This window comes from Mytilus californianus, unplaced genomic scaffold, assembly GCF_021869535.1.
Source record: "Mytilus californianus isolate M0D057914Y unplaced genomic scaffold, xbMytCali1.0.p SCAF_4, whole genome shotgun sequence".
Lineage (NCBI taxonomy): Eukaryota > Metazoa > Mollusca > Bivalvia > Mytilida > Mytilidae > Mytilus > Mytilus californianus.
The window spans coordinates 49,226,176-49,245,892 of NW_026262690.1; the positions used below are offsets into that span (position 1 = coordinate 49,226,176).

The window sequence follows — 19,717 nt, forward strand, 5'->3', positions numbered from 1 at the left end:
TTTTCTTCCAAAAATAACCAATTTATAGAAATTGATTAAAACTAAACTGCCGATTAAAAACAGTCAGACAATGTAAGTAAAACCCAAAAACAATATTAATATTGTATACGTTTTAAAAGGTAAATTTCACATTGACACACACCCAGTATACATAACATTAAAGCACATTTTTTTTACTATTAATGTTTTTTTAATTTGAAATTTAAAAAAAGCTATTAACTTGCAAAAAATAGGAACTGTTTCACATGATTAAATATTGTATTAATGGCGACAGGAAAATGATGAAGCAAGTTCATGAAATAATCAAAACCCATCAGCAAGGCTCATTAGATATAGTATGTAAAATAATGATATACAGAATCTTCAGCTTAATAATGCATGGAAATAATTAAAAAGTTTTAGTGAGTTCCGGTTCGAAAATCGAGATTTTTACGAGAATGGACCAATAAATAATAATGGCAAATACTAGTAGTTGTAGATGTTGGATTTGTCATAAAACAGGTAAGCTCTTCATTCGGATTTTGCATTATTTGTCTTTTTAACGGAAGGAATTTTTATAAAGATATACGAAGAAAACTAACGAATATAATTCAAGAATAAAACAACTTCAAGCACTGACGTCATTTAGATGACACAATATACGGATATCCACCATGTTTGTTGATGTATAGATAGAAAATTTCAAATAAGAAAAATCATCTATTTTTGTCAATTCTATTGGTACGAATGTTTTAGTTCTTCAATGAATTTCTAAAATCATGCAAAATTTAAAACATTACAAATTGCATAGTTCTTTGACTGAAGATGATGTTTGGGTTTCAATGATCGACATTTGCAGTATTATGAACTCTCGCTTCTTTTACATGTGATGTATTCCATTCCTAGTCCATTTCAAATTACACTACTTGGACTTTTGAGCTGTAGTTTTTTTACACATGATTTCAAATGTTTTCACAAATGCGTTAGTTTTCTTCATATATGTTAACCAGTATATGATTTAGAACATCGAGCCCAAACATAATGTTATAGAGCGGAGATTTTATACCTTGTGTCTGAGCACTCTGTGTCATTTAATCTACGTATATTGAATGCATGTGATATATTATGTTATAAGTGATAACAGTAACTGACCATTAAAGTAAGAAGATTCATAACTACTTTATGCAAAGGGGATTGTGGAAGCATGATGGTTACTGGCAAACTTTTGTTGTGACGGCATAAGTTAAGGGTGGATGTAATCCTTAACTAGTTATTTGACACTACAATACTATAACAGCGATTTTCTCCTCAGAGGTAAATGTAACTGAAAGCCTTTGAGGAACGAACCAGCTGCGATTCTATATCAATAACACTTAGTTGAGAGGGTGATCGAGCAGATTGTTACCCCTCGAAAAGACATTGTCAACCTTGGCTTCGCCTCAGTTGACAATGTTTTCTCGGGGTAACAATCTGCTCTATCACCCTCTCAGATATGTGTTATTTAATTCATTATACTGAATGTTCTGTTATTACTGTCTATTAAATTTCAAATTCAAAGTAATAAACTATGTAGTCTTGTACATAACAATCATCCGTATTTATTAAAGCGCACACTTGAGCAAACGTTTCCGTGAAGGGTAATATAGTATTTGCCATGGGATAGAGTAAATTGTCTCCCTCGTATTAACCAATCAAAATCTGCCATTTTGACATGAAGTATAATAATTGTACATAGCTACCCAAACAAGGAAAGTCTCAAACTTTGCTGTTCAAACTTTCTGTTGTCTATATATCAATTTAAGATCATATATGAAGCTTCTCTTCTGTTTTCGAAGATGTTGTGAAATGTAGATTATCTTTGAAGAAGCAGGGTCCTTATCTCCGAAAATCGGTCCAGTAATTACCAAAAAGAGTTTTCATACAGATTAATACAAAAGGAGTGGTGCACGATTGGTGTTCGTTGGAATGCTATTTACCAAAATCAACACTGGAAAAAGTGTTTACATTTAATTCAATATTGTCAAGAGCCGTTTCAGATGGCTTCATATAATTCAATACTGAGAAGAGTGTTATCAGCTTGAACAATGGAGTCTGTATGTTGGAGTTAACTATACAGGGGCTACAAAGCACCGATAGTCTGGATGCTTATTGATCCTAATAGAAATCGAACAATTGCCAGTATCATGGTATTGCGGACTGGTCCAATCAGAGAAATCTTTAATCACCTTTTCCTCTTTTCCCCATTTTTTTTTGTTATAAACATTTACTGCACTATTATTTAAGCAAATAAGAAAATCTTACATCAGCGTCAGAACAGATGTATTGAATATGTGTGCTAAAACATCATCATTGTTATTAATGGGTAAGAATTATAGAAAAGAAAAAAAGAAGCTGTTCATTTATACGGCATCGGGTAGCTCCGTTGTTTATTCATGAACAAGTTTCCCTCGGTTTTGGTTTGTGACCCGGATTTGTTTTCGCTTAATCGATTTATGACTATTGAACAGCGGTATACTACTGTTGCCTTTATTCATAATATTTAAAAAGAATTACAAAACGTACCACCCGCATCCGATTACCCCGGGAAAATAGCCGCACAAACAAGGACAAACAACAACGAACAACAAAGTTCCAGATAGCATGATTTGGTACACTAGACATAATATGTGGTTGGATGAAACAGTTTTATACGTGCGCACAGCACTCTCCATTTTTGCATATCTAAACCAATAGGTATATTGTTTGAAGCAAATGGCAATATTTTTTTTAATATTTCCAAAAAGGCTTTTGAATATTTATAACAATGATGTAAAGTCAAAATGCCAATTACTGTGGATAAATTAACTAAGCTCAATAGGAAGTTGACATTACTTTCATTCGAGTCTAATTACTTAAACGGAATCAAACATATATTACTTCCTCGTCCTGATTTTGTTATTAAAATTAGTAAAGTAAGAAAATATGAGTGTTATGGACATTCGCGTACGTATATGAAAATACAGAATACATGTATCACAAAAGTTAAAGCCCATAAATCGTGCCTAAACCACCATGATCATTCTCTTTCATGGCAATACGATATGATTTAGGTTTTCTATATGAATTCTATTGCACCATTTTCTAATATTTTTTTTTTATAACTTCAAAACGGCTTAAGCGCAAAACATTAAACAAGATAAGAATTGCCATTGTATTTACAAAATTGTGACATTACGAAGAATGCCAGCGATACGTAAGCTTCATATTCAAAACTATAATTATTTTCATATTATTCGGAAATGATGTAAGTCTCCCAATACGCGGGAATAACAATTTCGTATAAAACAGAGCTTACATTGAACATGTTTAAAGACCATTTGGCTTTATTCCATAGTCATGTATCCATTTATAGTAATCCATATTCTTGTATTCGTGTATAGTAATGACATATTGAATCTTTCTCCGAATATCGGTTGAAGAACTTTAATTTAGACAAACATATTGATGCGAGTGCAGTTTGATTATTGTTCTGCTAATTGATACGTCTTACTTATTAATCCGAATTTGCAGAAATTAAAAGTAATGATGTGATTTCCGAGTATTATCACTCAATACTAATACTACTAATACAATTCAACGCCTCTAATTGTACTAACTTACCAAATATCCTCTGATACTCTCTGGTAATATATAATTCGTTTGCTATATTCCCGCCAATACGCCAACTCTCGTTACCTGGTAACTATTCGAGATCTTATCCTGAGTTAGGTAGTTTACAATGGATCATTCCGGGAACCGGGCTACGCGGTATATCTAACTACCGTACTGTCTACATAGTAATGTCACGTCCATTATACCATATTACACAACACTCCCCCCCACTTTGAAAGGAGTGAGTTTACTTTCTATTCGAATATTCACTATCTTCATTTAGTCCACCCCGTCTGTTCGCACCACGGGGATACAAATAAATCTCCAAATATATCCAACGTTGACATTTCAACGACACACATATATTTTTCAAAATTCAACAATTGTTCCGTCTTCGCTCTGCGGAGTTATTTTAAAACTAACATATCATTCCTTGATATATATATAACACACAATCTTCACTGTAATGTCCAATCAAAATTTACAACTGATTTCCTTCTGCTCTATATGTACATCATAGTATCCTGTCTTATATTTTAAATTACCTTGCGGTACTAGAGTCCTGGCACCGTGGACATCTGAACTTTACCATAGTGTCAGCCAGCTCTGGTGTCACATCTATACAAGCTCCATGGTACCACTCATCGCAAAAATCACACTGTATCATAAACAGTCCATCATCTGGTTTTCTGCACAAACAGTGTAAGTCTGGGTTAGTCGCCTTGGTTACATCTTCACCGCCTTGTAACCGGTGCTGGCACTGTTTTAACCAGGGTGGTACTTCTCTGTCTTTACATGGCTTTAAACGGTCATGATTTATTGTCAGTACAGTTTTTTGCAATTTTATCTTGTACACATACGAAGATAATTTGGCACATACAAGTCCTGGACCTTTCCAAGGTGGGTCCAATTTCTTCGCTCTACCTTTAATTTTTGCCGTGTCTAAAACATAAACTAAATCTCCTATTTTGTATTCTCTCTCCAGGATACGTACATCATAATCACGTTTCATGGTATTCTGTGTAGTTTTTAGCGTGTTGCGCGCTATTTCATGTGCAGATGTTATGGCATCTCGGAGTCTTATTACATACTCATCTTGTGACTCGTCTGTTTTAGCACCAGGTACGCTGTACAATAAATCAACAGGCTGGTTAACCTCTCTCCCAAGCATCAGCATGTTTGGCGTAAAACCAGTACTTCTGTTAACTGACGATCGAACAGCTCCTGCCAACTGTGCCAAATGTTCATCCCAATTGTTCTGTTGTTTAGAAACGAAGCAACGGACGGCGTCCATTAAGGTTCTGTTGCAACGTTCTGCTTGTCCGTTTGAGGATGGTCTGTACGGAGTAGTTCTTGCTTTGTGCATTTGCAAGATTTCACAGATGGATTTGAAAAGCTTGCTTTCAAAATTGCGTCCTTGGTCTGTAAAAACCTGAAATGGGAATCCAAAACGAGAGAAAAACTCGTTCACAGCAGCTCTTGCCGTATGTTCTGCAGTTTGTGCTGGTAGCGGAATACATTCCATCCATTTGGAAAACTGATCAACCATAACTAGTACATGTGCATTCCCAAATTTCGTCTCTGGCAGTGGTCCTAGAAAATCTAAGTGGACACGCTCCATTGGTGCACCTGCATGAAACTGGGTGAGCGGACATTTAGCCTTCCTGTTTGGCTTCTTGTGTAAATTGCATGTACTACATGTTTTGACAAAGTCTCTTATTCGTTGTGTCATACCATACCATTGATATTTCGCCTTGATTCTTAATGTGGTCCTATTCATACCTTGGTGACCTGCAGCAGGAATATCATGACATAATGATATCACTTGTTCAACAAGATCTCTTGGTACCACAAGTCTTGGTGTTCTGTCTTTCTTGTCCAAATTTCTCAATATTCCATTATCATCTAAATAGAACATATCTTTGTTTATCCAATATTTCTTGGCTATTGGACTGCATCTGAATATTGTAGCCTCTGATGGTTCTGTTTTGTCCCTGAACCATACCAGTATTAATTCCAAGTCTGGGTCTTTAGACTGATAATCTCGTAATTGCTCTGGTGAATAAGTACTAGCTTCTATACCTATCTCAGTAATGGCATTTACATTTGGAAAGTCCAAATATGTCGTGTAAACTGACATACCAAGTGGTGTAGTGACTATTTCCACTGAACTGTGACAAACATTGTGGTTCTGGTTTACTGTATCTTGATTGGTACTGTCAAATACTTGTGGCTGGACCGGAGATGTACCTAAATTCTCATTCACGTGACTTGTCACGTTCTGGTCCCCGTCTTGTGATATTGAACTATCTGGTGTAGCCTTGTCCTTTATAAATACATTCGTATGTTGTGCATCGTCCTGTTTCAATAATTTGTTCTCAGAAATCAAAGAACTCGGTAGTACTGTAAGTGGTCCTGTATTGTGTGGTTGCTCATAACTTTTACAGTCCTGATGCGAAGCTAAGGGAATAACGTTATCTACGTCTTCTTGAAAACCAAGCCAACTTTGGTGAGCACGAGTACAATAATCGCATGCTCCACAGGGTAGATTGTGTTTTAGCACGTTCCCAGCTGCTAATCTATTCTGTGGACAAGCTAAATCCGGCAGACGTGATAATGCGTCCGCATTTTGGTGTCTTTTGCCTGGCCTGTGCTTTACTGTCATGTGATACTGGCTTAGCTCCTCTAACCATCGAGCTAGTTGTCCTTGTGGCTCTTTAAAGTGCAATAACCACGTTAAACTGCTATGGTCTGTACGGACTATAAACTCTCTTCCTAAAAGGTAATGTCTATAATGTCTGGTGAATTTTACTACTGCAAGCAATTCTTTTCTTGTCGTGCAGTATCGTTTTTGCTCATGGGTTAATGAAAAACTTCCGTAGGCAACGGGACGCTCTACACCATCTTGTACTTGTATTAATTCTGCGCCGATTGCGAAATTGGAAGCATCTGTGTCCAAAATAAACGGATCTTTACTGTTGGGTAATGCCAATAACGGAGTTGTTGTCAATGCCTCTACAAGTTTGTCAAAAGCCTCTTGCTCTGAATCTCCCCATTTGTACGGTTTCTTACCGGTCAATTGATACAAAGGGTAGGATAAATCTGCAAAATTCTTGATGAAAGTTCTATGATAATTAGCAAAGCCAAGAAATTGTTCAACCTCTCTTGTTGTCGTAGGTACTTTCCATTTCTTAACAACTTCAACATATTCACTGCCAATTGCCATACCATCTCTATTGATTGTTCTGCCTAAAAAGTCTATTTCCTTTTTAAAGAAATCACATTTCCTGGGTTTCAATTTGAGCCCATACTCTCTGAAACGTTCAAAAACTGATCTCAAATTCTGTAAATGGTCTTCAAATGTCTTTCCCATTACTAGAATATCGTCCAGGAAGGCGAGTACAACATTCCATGTTAAACCTCTGAGAACGAGATTCATTACTCGTGAATATGTTCCAGGGGCATTGCAAAGTCCAAAACTCATACGGACAAAGTGGAATAATCCATATTTAGTGATGAAGGCGGTCTTTTCCTTGTCTGAGTCCTTCACTTTAATCTGATAATATGCACTATTAGCGTCCAATTTTGAAAACCATTCGTTTTCCGCCAAAGTGTCCAAACATTCGTCTATCAAGGGAAGCGGATAGACATCTTTTTTCGTCACGGAATTCAACTTCCGGTAATCAATGCACCAGCGCACGTTGCCATCGCGCTTGCGCACAAGTACTGGGGCAGATGCCCATTCTGACATAGATGGTTCTATGATACCTGCATCTAACATTTTCTTTAAATGGTTTTCTTCTTCGTGTGCAAAACACATGGGTGTTCGTCTTATTCGTTGTTTGATAGGGCGCGCATCACCTGTATCAATCTCGTGTTCAATGTGGTTAAATGTTCCCAAGTCAAAATCATCTAGTGCAAAAACATCAGCAAATTCATGAAGTAAATTTGCAACTTTGGACTTTTGGTCTTCAGCAAGTGTACTGGATTTATCCAATATGTTCTGCAACTGTTCCGGTAGTGTATTGTTATCTCTGGCTATTTCAGTTGTTGCTACTGACGGGGCTGGCCCCGTTTCAACAACGTCAGCTTCAATTGCTTCGCCTAATAGAGTTCCCTTTTGCAAAACTATCTTGTTGTTGGTTACATTAAGTAAACTGACACATGGCAAAGAACTAGCGTTGTAATAACCACGTGGGATTAACAAATCTATCTCTTTATTAGGTTCAATTATAAAATCAGTTAACTCTGCTGACAAATCTGACTCTAATTGTACAACTGAATTAGGAGGTATGACTGTTCTATGTGGAACGGTAATTTTAGCTACTCTTGCTATAACGTTCACAGGCGGTACCAGTCCAATATGTCCATGTACCATAGGTAGTGCCTCTCCATTGATGAAGAAGATTAATTTTCTGCAGTCTAAAATTACTTTTGCTTTGACAAGAAAATCAAGTCCTAATAGCATGTCATTATCAATAGGCGCAACATAAATATCTGTCCGATATGTTCTTTCACCAATTTGTAATTCAACTGGTCCCACTACAAAGGCATCCATGTGCATACCACGCCCTGCTGCATGCATTGTTGCTTTTCTTTTCATGGGTGGTTTTTTGCTAAGAGATTCATAAACTTTGTCAGAAATGATTGTAACTTCTGCTGCGGTATCTACTACCGAAATTACATGCACTTTTAAAGTGAATCGAAGCATAGATGCTGAGCCTAACTGGCAAATAGTTCCTCCTAAGTGTACGGGATCTTGCAACTGAAGGTCAATTACTTTCTGTAAATCATTATCAGGCTGCGTTGTGTGCAACAGTGAATTAGACAGAGTATCTGTGGATGTTGACATATCACATGTTTTCAACGGGGTAATCCCCGAAACAGGTGTCTTGTTTCTTTCGTTTGAAATGGTGTTTAACATTAGGCGGTTAGGTGTGGTCTGAGTCAGGGTTCCGCCCTTTAGCCCGACTCTTTCTAGTTTAAATGGTCTGTGTAATTTTTTCCTGTTGATGAATGCAAGTCAGGACAGTCTCGTTGTATATGGCCAAACTGGTGACAGAAATAGCAAGCCATATTTGCTAATTTTTCAGTAGGAATAGGTCCCCAGCGCCTTTTAAATTGTGATTGTCGCTGATTATCTTGCCTATTATCCCTGTTACGCCATTCTTGGCGATTACCTTGATTTTGTTGGCTGAATGGTTGGGTTGCTGGCTGGACTTCATTTTGAACAGGAAACTGTTTTGCCTGCTGTTGTTTTTGAAGCTGCTGTTTAATGTCTCCAATTTCCTGCTTATGAAATGCTTCCATGGCAGTCATTTTCTCTAGCAATGTTTCCATTTGTTTAGACAAATCGGACTTTGTGTCCGTCTTACCCATAGCGTGAACAGCTAGGTCGCTATCATAATCACTTGGTTCATCCTGATTTGGTGTTGGATCACGTCTACCGGTTGGTTTACCAAAGATAGCTGTGTGGTTATGTTGGAACCATTTTATCTGGTCAATTGCTGCTTCAACAGATGTTGGTCTGGCGGTGGCTCCATGTTGACCAGCTTCTTTATCTGAGCATCCCTGGCATATTTTCCAGATAGCTTGTGTATACATATAACTGTCGGGAAGATTTCTAAAGGCTTTACAGGCTAACGAGAGAACTCGGTCTGCCCAATCTTCCAATTTCTCACTTGTATTTTGTCGTGCACTCATGAACTGAACTTGCAACGTCTCTGGTAAATCTTGAAAATTGAACCTTTTCTCTAATTTGTGAATTAATTCAAAGTAATCCACACCTTGGTCTCTATCCAGTAAATTTGCATAGTAATCACCTGCTTTACCATGTAAACACCAACACAGTTGGTCTTTTCGTTCCGTGGTAGTCCACGATAAACGATCAGCATACCTATGAAACTTGGTATAAAAAGTTTTCCAACTTGAGGAACCATCATACTTCAGTCCTTTAGGTATTTCTAGGTTCTTTGAGTTTGGCTTTGCTGGAGGCATTAATTGCGGCGACTCCCCATAACTTAAATATGGTCTTGGAGGGTACATATTTCTGTTTATTGTAGAAGTGTATGTTGGATTTGGTGTTCTCAAGGAATATACTGGTTCCCTAAATATTTCTGGTGAAGGTATTCTGCGACGGATTTCAGGTGAAGGTATTCTGTGTCGGAATTCTGGTGAAGGTATATGTGATTCTACCTGTTGACGACGTCTTGGGACTGGAACTGGCCTTTCTAATCTAGGTTCGTGCTCGTTGGGCACTTGCTGCCATCCCAATTGCTTTGTCTGCTGTTGTGTATTTTGATTACGTGAATAATCACGTTTTTCAATGTGCTCATTGGGACCTTGCTGCCATCCCAATTGTGATGTCTGCTGCTGTGTATTTTGGTTACGTGAATAATCACGTTTTTCAATGTCTTGCTCAACATTTAATCTGATACTTGGCTTCGTGTACCCTAATTCATCTGTTCTATGAATTTTGTCTGGCTTAAACTGTCGATCAATTGAAAAATCTTGAACTTCATCCTGGTCATCATACTTGGTTTGTAGTAATGGTTTTCTTTCATCAGGTCTTGACAATTTTGTTGAATACTGGTGGTCCCCATACTGCAAAGTGTAATTTAATGGCTTGCTCATCGCTGAACTGGGACGTGATAACTCACGTTTGACTTCATCATGCTCAGGTTTAAGCAAACATTCATCAGAAGGTGTGTCAGAATCTGAAAAGTCATTGATTTCTGCTTCTAGTCTTGCATATTCCGAATGAAATCCAGATGTTTTAACTTCACCATAATCAACATAGTCTTGTAAATCATAACTTGACTGAGTCCGTAATTTGTATTCTTGTAGCTGTATAACTGGTGAAAAATCTATCAAATCCATCAAAGTTTCAGTAATTCTTAGTCTTGGTATTTCAGAAAGATGCTCAGGCTGAATATTACCAAATGTCTCTCTCATAGACATAATCTTGTCAGCTATGACATTTCCAACACCAGGTAACAATAATAATTCTTCATAAGTACAGCTATTAATCTTTGTACGCTCCTTCTGAAAAGCTAAGTCTGCCATTATGTTATTATAACACAAATACAATTACATTTAATCACTGGTTGCTGAACCAGAAAAAAAAATTAATGTGTATGTGCTATGTGGCTAACCACAGAAAAAAAAACGGCTAATTTTTCCGAAAGTGGCTAATTTTCTCCAAATTGCTCTGATAACGGCTAATTTGTCTAATTTCTACACAAAACGTGAAACAATTATCGAAAATAAATTTGCAAACACTGTAATTAACGCAAGTTTTTATGCTTATATTATCTCCGTGTTCAAACACTTCATAATATACCAAATATAGCAATATGAACTTCGCAATTACACGTGATGTAATCACTTCTGTGTCTCGATTCAAATCGTACTTTTTAACACAGGAAACCCTGCTCGCCAAGCGCCAGTGATGTGATTTCCGAGTATTATCACTCAATACTAATACTACTAATACAATTCAACGCCTCTAATTGTACTAACTTACCAAATATCCTCTGATACTCTCTGGTAATATATAATTCGTTTGCTATATTCCCGCCAATACGCCAACTCTCGTTACCTGGTAACTATTCGAGATCTTATCCTGAGTTAGGTAGTTTACAATGGATCATTCCGGGAACCGGGCTACGCGGTATATCTAACTACCGTACTGTCTACATAGTAATGTCACGTCCATTATACCATATTACACAACAGTAATCTAAAATTAGAAAAGGTCAAACAAAGGTATTGTATTTGATAGTATATATGTAATTCTTTTATATCGCGTGATAAATTGACATAACCTCATAGACTAATTACTTAAATATAGTTTATATATCAAATATAACAACAGAGACAACATATATTGCATAAATAAAATATACATATTTACAAAGACAATTGTTTTCGAATGGGGGACGCTTAAATACAAAAACATTTCCCAAGCGCCTTTTTTAAAGTTATGACGGATAAGGAAACAGCTGTGTAACATTAGTCAGCAAAAATAATTTGGATTGAAAAAAGAAGTGTTAAGTGTTTTGGAAAGAGGAATACGCATTGTAAGTGTCTAGAGGAAGGTAAATACAAAACAACATTAATAATGTAACTAACCATTCAGATGTAAACAAGAGTTTGCTATAGCCTAAATCGGAATTGCATGTTGAACACCTTCCAACAACCATCAACAGAAACCACAAGTAATGGTTGTTTGAATTTGTCGATGAGAGGAAGAAACAACTCAGTACCAAGTAGAGATTGAACCACAAAATGATTATAAATATACGACAGAGGAGTCAGTTCAACTACACTGAATAAAATGCAAAAACTTACAGAAAAAAGACAAAGGAAGTTTTAAACGGAATTCTTACGTTGAAGTTCTCTTTGATTGTTAGTACGAGAAAAAAGTTGACAAAAGTACTTTGTTTGTATACAAAAACAATGGGAGGTAACTTATATTACAACGGAAATGTCTAATGCAATAGACTGACTTCTCATGAGAGCAATGATGAATATGTTGAAAACGAAACAAGTTCATCAAAGGCAATGATCAGAGTTAATGAACTGACAAAAGTTGCAAGCGCTAGCGCGAAATCACAACAAAATAGATACATACAGACTTTGCGAGATAGGAATAGTCCAAAGAGAGAAATTATGCTGAATGAATGGAAAGAGGATCAGGAGTGTCTGTCGCAAGGCACAAAACGTTCAAGTCAATATTCAGATATATTAAGTGACGATAATATATACATGTATGAATCATTTTCTGAAAACACCTTGTCCAAGAATTCGAGCACAAATGATTTAACCAAATCAACAGTTGAAGTTTATAGCCCATATGTGCACAGAGATAATAAAAATGCAACGTTGAATCAATCCAGTAGAGAAAAGATATGTGTTCCGAATGACTTATCTGTGACGTTAGGAAATGAATGTGAAAAACCGAACGTTTCAAGTAACACTCAACTAGATAGCTTTCATAAAATAAACAGTAAAATATGTATAAACAGAACAAATACAGAACTATCTATAAAAGAGAGTGATAGCAAACAGAAAATATTCACTTCCAACTCCACCATTAATGATATTGTCCATACTAATACTAACACACCGGAATCGAATTCAATTATCATGAATGATGTTACAACATGTTTCAATCCTCAACTTATTGAGACCATAAACTTAAGTGACCGTAGTCAAACACCTGACCGTCCTAAACACAAAACTGGCGATTTTAAACGTTCAGCTACAGGCAAAACTTATGTTATGAATAAATTAGCTTTAAATCGACAGAACGTAACAAATAATCAGTTTTTCAACAAATTCTATTATAAAGACGGTGATGTTATGAAGAATGACATAATCAGATCAAAGCCCGAACAAACACCATGTTTGAATGTTATATTGAAGAACAGTGGTGTCAAAAGTAAAAACCGGAGTAAAAGAAATAAAAGTCAATCTAGAGAATTTACATATTCCAATCAGTATTCTAAGATTTCAAATTTTGTGATTGGTGAAAAAGAAAAAGCTGGATCTAAAGCTATTAATAGAGATAAGCAACAAACACCACATACAACAAATGGAAGTTATAATTATACTTCAAAACACAAATTTATTCTGAATAGAGACATATGCACTTCGGGTATTGACAATACCAGTACATTTACTCCGGTAGACAGAAAAGAAGTTGACACAAGACGTTCAAAGTTTGAGGACAAATCAGTTCAAACGTCTGTAAACAAATTGGAATATGTGCAGTTTCCAAGCCTTTACAATCTACGAAACTTAAAGAATGAATCAACTCGTTTAATTCGAGGACATTCGAAACACAAACGTAAATCTAAGGAAATACAAAAGGAATTTGACGATCGTTTCGAAAGACAAGTAGTCGCTAGTATTCAAAAATCTAAAAGGGGGAAAAAGAAGTTCGATATTTTGAACGAAGATGGTTCTATTTTCAGAGCCAAACAGGAAAAGGCGAACAATAAGATAGTGAAAACAGCGAGAAAACGAGATCGTGTCCAAAATCTTGCGAGTCCTGTCACAGCGATGGAAATTCGAAAGTTGATGGCATTTTCAACAAACAAAACATTACTTCAACAGGAATACATTCCAGTAAAATTTTGTAAGAAAGTCAATTTATAGTATTATAAAAGTTCCATAAGACCTACAACTAATTCTTACACCAGCTATTTGGTATTTAAAAAAAAAACCAATTATCTAATTTAACAAATTTATTGCTTGTTTTGATTTAAAAAGAAATTAGTCATATTTTCATTAAATGTTTTTAAAATGACGACAATTAAGATTAAAAGATTATTAATCTTGACATTTCATTTTAAATGTTTATTTACCCGAGGAGTATATATCTGAATTGTGTATTGCTTGGAGATTAAATGTATTTGATTTACGTTTCATGTATCTTCAATTTCATATATTAATCAGAAATGTTATAACAATTAATTAATCATCTTCTTATTTTTATATTATGTATGCACGGGTCATTTCAAGCTACGGTTCCGTAGCTTGGGTCATTTCGTATACTATTCAAATAAGTGACGACTGGTAATATGTTGTCAAACAGTCTTAGAACACATAGTATAACGTCAATACAAAGAAGTTGCTTTCTTTAAAAAAAAGAAAAGCAATTCGTGAACCCCAGACTGCGTGTCATCAACAAAAGTGTTGCTGAATTTTTTGCTTTTGCCGAATTTAAAATAATTTAATGTGAATATAATAAGGTAATGATGATGTTAAGATATAATTTGTTGTACCTTTATTGAAAATACGTAATGTTTGAAGATTTCTGCACAAGTCAATTAAAAGCACTGTTTTATTTTATTTGTAAATAGAAAAGTGTAGACAGTTACAGCTACCATTTGAATTTACCTTTTAAGGCTTGACTATTTTTTTTATTACTTGGGAGTGTACATCACTTTTTCTTTTTCGTATCCTAATCCTTTTGCAATTCCCAATGTTTTGAAACTGGATGTCTAAAGCAAATTATACAGACCAATCGCAATATAAATTTCAGCACTCAATTTGCTTTCATAACCTGCATGAATATGTTTTATCCTACATATATTCATATTCTGTTTCCTGGATGCTTTCAATTATTTTTATACTCATTACTGAAGCTGTCTTTACTCATGGTAGAGGTGGTATGGAGAAATTTGGAAGTCAATTTTCCATTTGAAGTGAAGTGTAACTCTGTGTCATGCAACTTAAGAAGGTTTCTTATATTTTATTCTTGAGAGTAACACACAATCTTCATGAGGACCTCTTATATACTAAGAATTGTTTTAGTCTCATAAAACATCTCAAATTTTATGGATTTCGTGACGTTACTTAAATCAATCAAAATATTCTACAGATAAACCATAATTTTGAAGAATATCTTGATTTAAGAAGTGATTTTCTGAATACCTGCGCATGCTCTCAAAAGAACCAATTTATATAAAAGAATATGTTTGTTTAACATTTTTAAAGTCAATAGGATAATCACTGAAAAAAAAAAGAAAAAAAAAGAGAAACAACTAGAGGTCAGAATACCTTAATGATGACCGTTATTCAAAGTCACATGTCAAGCTCTTACTGCCGTGTCCTGAATTAAGATGATAGGCATAATCACTGATATTCTGGATTAGAATATACATTTGCGTTATTATGTATATTTATTCCAGGCTCAAATATAATGTCAGATGAATTCAGATGTCCAACTACCTTCCTAAAGTTGTTTGACTCCAGATTCATTGCAAACTGATCGATATTGTTGTCAAATCCAAATCGTGTGAACAAAGTGTAATATAATGTACAAGTACGAAGACGTGTGTAGGATAGCTGGTCAACACAATGCTTCAAAATCGCACCATATTGCAAAGATTTAGATACTATAAGATTTGACTATTAAAAAAAAAAGAATAGAAATTAAATTACTAGTAACATACATTCTTGTCAGTAACTTTCCCGAAAATTCGAATCAAGTATTCAACTGATAGACATTTTTTATCAACAAATTAATCTCTTCTTCAATTCGAACTTTTCATTTTATGTAATATATATTGTTATACAAAATATAAACAGATACTTACAAAACCAGACTAGAGCGGTATAAAATAATTTATGTAGTAAATACATGATTATTGATTATTGTAAAAATATTCTTTTTTTCAGTGAGATGCAAGGATTTGAAATCATTGTGAATAAAACCAGGCAACTATTTTTTTAAACTACAGTTTAGATACTAATTTATTTATGTGCATCCTTCGCTTGGTGCTCACATGTTGCATAATTATGATTAGTATACATGTAATCACTGTTAAAACCTGTGAGACATAATTTATCACTATATCAACCCAGAGATACCAATCATATTCTATAAATGATAAATCAGTTAAAACTGCATAATTTCAATAAACATTTCCTTGGTCTGTTAGTATCTGTTAGTATGATATTAAATAATTTTGACAAAATATTGTTTTGTTTATTTTTTTCTGCCTTCCGATCTGAGATAAATATTTTTAACAGAAATATCGTTTTTTTGAGTTTCTTCTTGCTTTCCGCAATGATTTGTAAAGTGAGACTACACAAATCCTTGCTTTCCGATATTTACTCAGGCTATGATAGAAATGCAAAATATCACGTGGTAAATGTTCAGAATTAATGGGTTTATTCTGGGACATAATAATATTGTCAGTATTGAATTTCTATTCCCAAGTTAAACTGTTTATTGTCACTTTGCACAATAGCACGTTCTATTAAATGCTACACACACAACGCATACATGGACCGTCTCAAAACATGTTTAACTGCGTTATCATGATCGTATTTGATATTTTAAAATAAACTTTTACATTAAAACGCATATGTTCTGTCAAAAGGCAAATAGTTTGGAATATATAAATGTTTTTTACTACAATTTAGTCTTTAACTTTATAACTTTCCGATCTATAAATAAACTTTAATTGTTGAAATATACAATGTCACGCGGTAGCATATCCATCGAGGGACCGTATCAAAGACATAGATAACTGTGTATAAATGATCAAAATTTTTCGAGTCTTTCCGAGAATCTTGTATCCGAGGATATATGAATGGCCAATAGAAGCTACCAAAACTCTCGGATGAATAGACTTGAACCCCTTAGGAGTTTCACACAAAAATTAAAATATAATACAGATTAAGCAACAGAAATGCGTAGTATAATTTATGAATTTTGATTATCAGCGCTTATCGAACAATGTGTATTTAAAGCGATATAAAATATACATTCATCGGCAGAATCTCGAATACACTTTCTGTTATTTTCATTTATTCGAATTATGATCTGCTGTCTATCTTATTTCTTGTCTCCGTAACAAGTACCAAATTATCATTCCAGCAAATAAAACCAATTGTTATATTAGCCACATCATTTGGACGTCAATCATAATGTTAATTTTGTAAAGTGATACATTTCAAGCTCTTATAAAAAGTTTCATGATGCGAAGCTAATACTGAGTGTGAAACCTTTGCTTTTTGCGAATATTTGAGCTGATTAAACGTTTAGTCACCATAGATAATAATCTGTCTACTTTTCGTTAGTAGCATTTTTACTTGTCTCTATTCTCGATTTAAAAGTATCGATGGACTTTATAACTATTGGCTAAAACAGTGTATACCATGTGCATACATGGATATCCAAAATGAAATCTTGAAGAGCACCCAAGATTTCGCCGGATTTAAGTGAGGTTCGGGTCAATATGTTTTTAATATCCGTTTTCTGTTAGAGGGAAATAGTGTTTGATTTATTTCTTAATTTGAAACCGTTTTTAAATTGACAGTAAAACCGGTTATTAAAAACCACTTTTGGTATTATATATATTTTCTAATTTTTGTTTATATTAAAGTACATTTAGCCAGGGTAGACAACCACATACATTCCTACATTAGATAAAAACGAAGAAATTCATAATTATACAACTAATGATATTTTTTTTATGTATATTTTATAGACGAAGGAGAATCAGAAGATGAAGCGAAAGAAGATTTAGACATTGGACATTATTCTTATATACATGCATGTGAACAATTAGTAAATCCTCCGATTCGTAAAATATTTGAACAATTACAGACTCATGAAATAAGCGTTCAGTATGTTGGACTTAACACTAACGATGTCATTGCTTTGGCGTACGGCCTTCTGGTATGTATTTTGGTACTGCATATAACTTCAAGTATTATGTCATGAAACTTCTCACTGTCGGAACTAATTTTTTTTTATCTAGAAGGGTCAGGGGTAGGGTCAGTTTGTGTAGTAAAAATGTCGGGATTGTAAGAATGAGTTAGAAATATCAAAGAATTTATTTTTCGCCCATTTAAGAAGTGGGCCACTTGCATCCCAACCTCCGATGTACCCAGTATCTTAAATTATGATAGGGAATAAATATACTGTAAACGACCTGATAGCTGGTGCCGTATGTCATATATGTTTAGGGAGCTACCATTTGATTTTTATGTGGGGTGGGGGCTAGGATGAAAAATTTTGTCCTGCATTTATTTTTTAGTTGTAATCTCTGTCCTGCCTTTTAATTTTTCACTCTATTCGGTCCTGCCTATTTTTTTGCCAAGTTGCTCATCCTGCCTTTTTTTTAACTCAAAACTCCTGTCCTGCCTTTTTTTCAAATTTCATCCTAGCCCCCCCCCCCCCTAAAAATCATATGGTAGCTCCCTTAGTCATTTTGACAGTTGGGTGTTGATGACGCATCTTTAAATTTTTTTTATAGACTCGAAACGATTTAGAACTTGACATATTATATAGAAACTAGTCCATTTTCGAAGAATGTATGTTGCCCCTTTCACATTGATGAATATCACACACTTCCTTTACTTCATAATTCAATCCAGTGTTCAATTCTATTGATGAAGGCCTGTAATTGGGCACAGTGTTATGAAAATGAGACCAAGCACGTTCCATATTGTTTTGTCAAAAAGTAAATAGAACTAATCCAATCCTTTATTTCTTGTCGTGCAATATAATTGAAAATCACAAATTAAGGCCTTAATACCAGTACTACCAGCCCCTATACAAACTCTATTTCAATAAAAATTCTGAATGTAAAATCCGAACCTTAATCATCGGAGGAGTAAATTACATTGCCAAAAATGCAGTTCAATCATGATGTCCGGTAAGCTACTAATGAAAAAATGCCACAAAAATAGTTAGATTCGAATAAGATAAGGAAATCCATCATATGATTATGTATTATAGAGATCCAACGCCATGCTACTTTCTTATTTCAAACCATAATGTACTAGTATAACCTTTGATTTCTACTGTAATTAATTAAGTAGAACACGAAAGAAACAAGCAAATGGGAATTATCTTGCATACTATAGAATCGTCTGATAGTATCAGACAGGCGTTTCCACTCTAAAATGATCGCAGACCAAGGAATCTAGAACAGGATTTAGAAGTACATACTAGTGATACATGTGTACCTAGTATTAATATAATATTAAGTCATTATGACAAATTGTACTCAAACACTGGTCAGATGATCTTTTTTAACTACTTTAGATTTTATCAGCTGATTCAATTTTCTATTTTCAACAAAGTGAGTCGGAATAAAAAAGAGATTGCAATGTCCACCTATTCTTTTACAGTCCCTTCAACATTTGTCTACTCTAGAAAGTTTCAGAGAATCTTCAGTGCATATATAATGGTACTGTTTACCACGAAATCTATTTCAGCACTTAGTATGGAACAGAAAAGCGTGATTCATACCAGTTAAACATCTAGTATCCACAGAATCACACTTAATCAAGTTGAAAGAATCAACGGGTCCTGTATCTGAAATTCCTTCTGATCCAAACAGGACTATATTTAAACAAATCTGTGCAAACTTTTCAGCACAAATACCAATGTTCAGATCCATATTTATTGTAATGGTTGTGAAAGTGTTGCATGCCAAAGACTTGTCCTAATGAAAGTTACTTAAATATAAAATGTGGGAAAAACGTGCGTTGTTAATATTATATATTAAAACTGAAATGCATAACAAAAGAAAAAAAAATAATTTTACAATAAAAAAACAATCATTACATGCAA

General features: G+C 34.6%; 1 protein-coding gene across 1 annotated transcript in view; it reads left to right on the forward strand.

Moving 5' to 3' along the window:
- The first annotated feature begins 271 nt into the window (after positions 1–271).
- LOC127738194 (leucine-rich repeat-containing protein 74A-like) overlaps positions 272–19,717 on the forward strand; it is a 41,175-nt gene continuing 21,729 nt past the window's right edge. The window contains exons 1-2 of the mRNA XM_052249348.1: positions 272–501; positions 17,622–17,812. Of these exons, the coding sequence (XP_052105308.1) occupies positions 456–501; positions 17,622–17,812 (237 nt within the window). The 5' untranslated portion in view covers positions 272–455. The remainder of the gene's footprint in view (positions 502–17,621; positions 17,813–19,717) is intronic.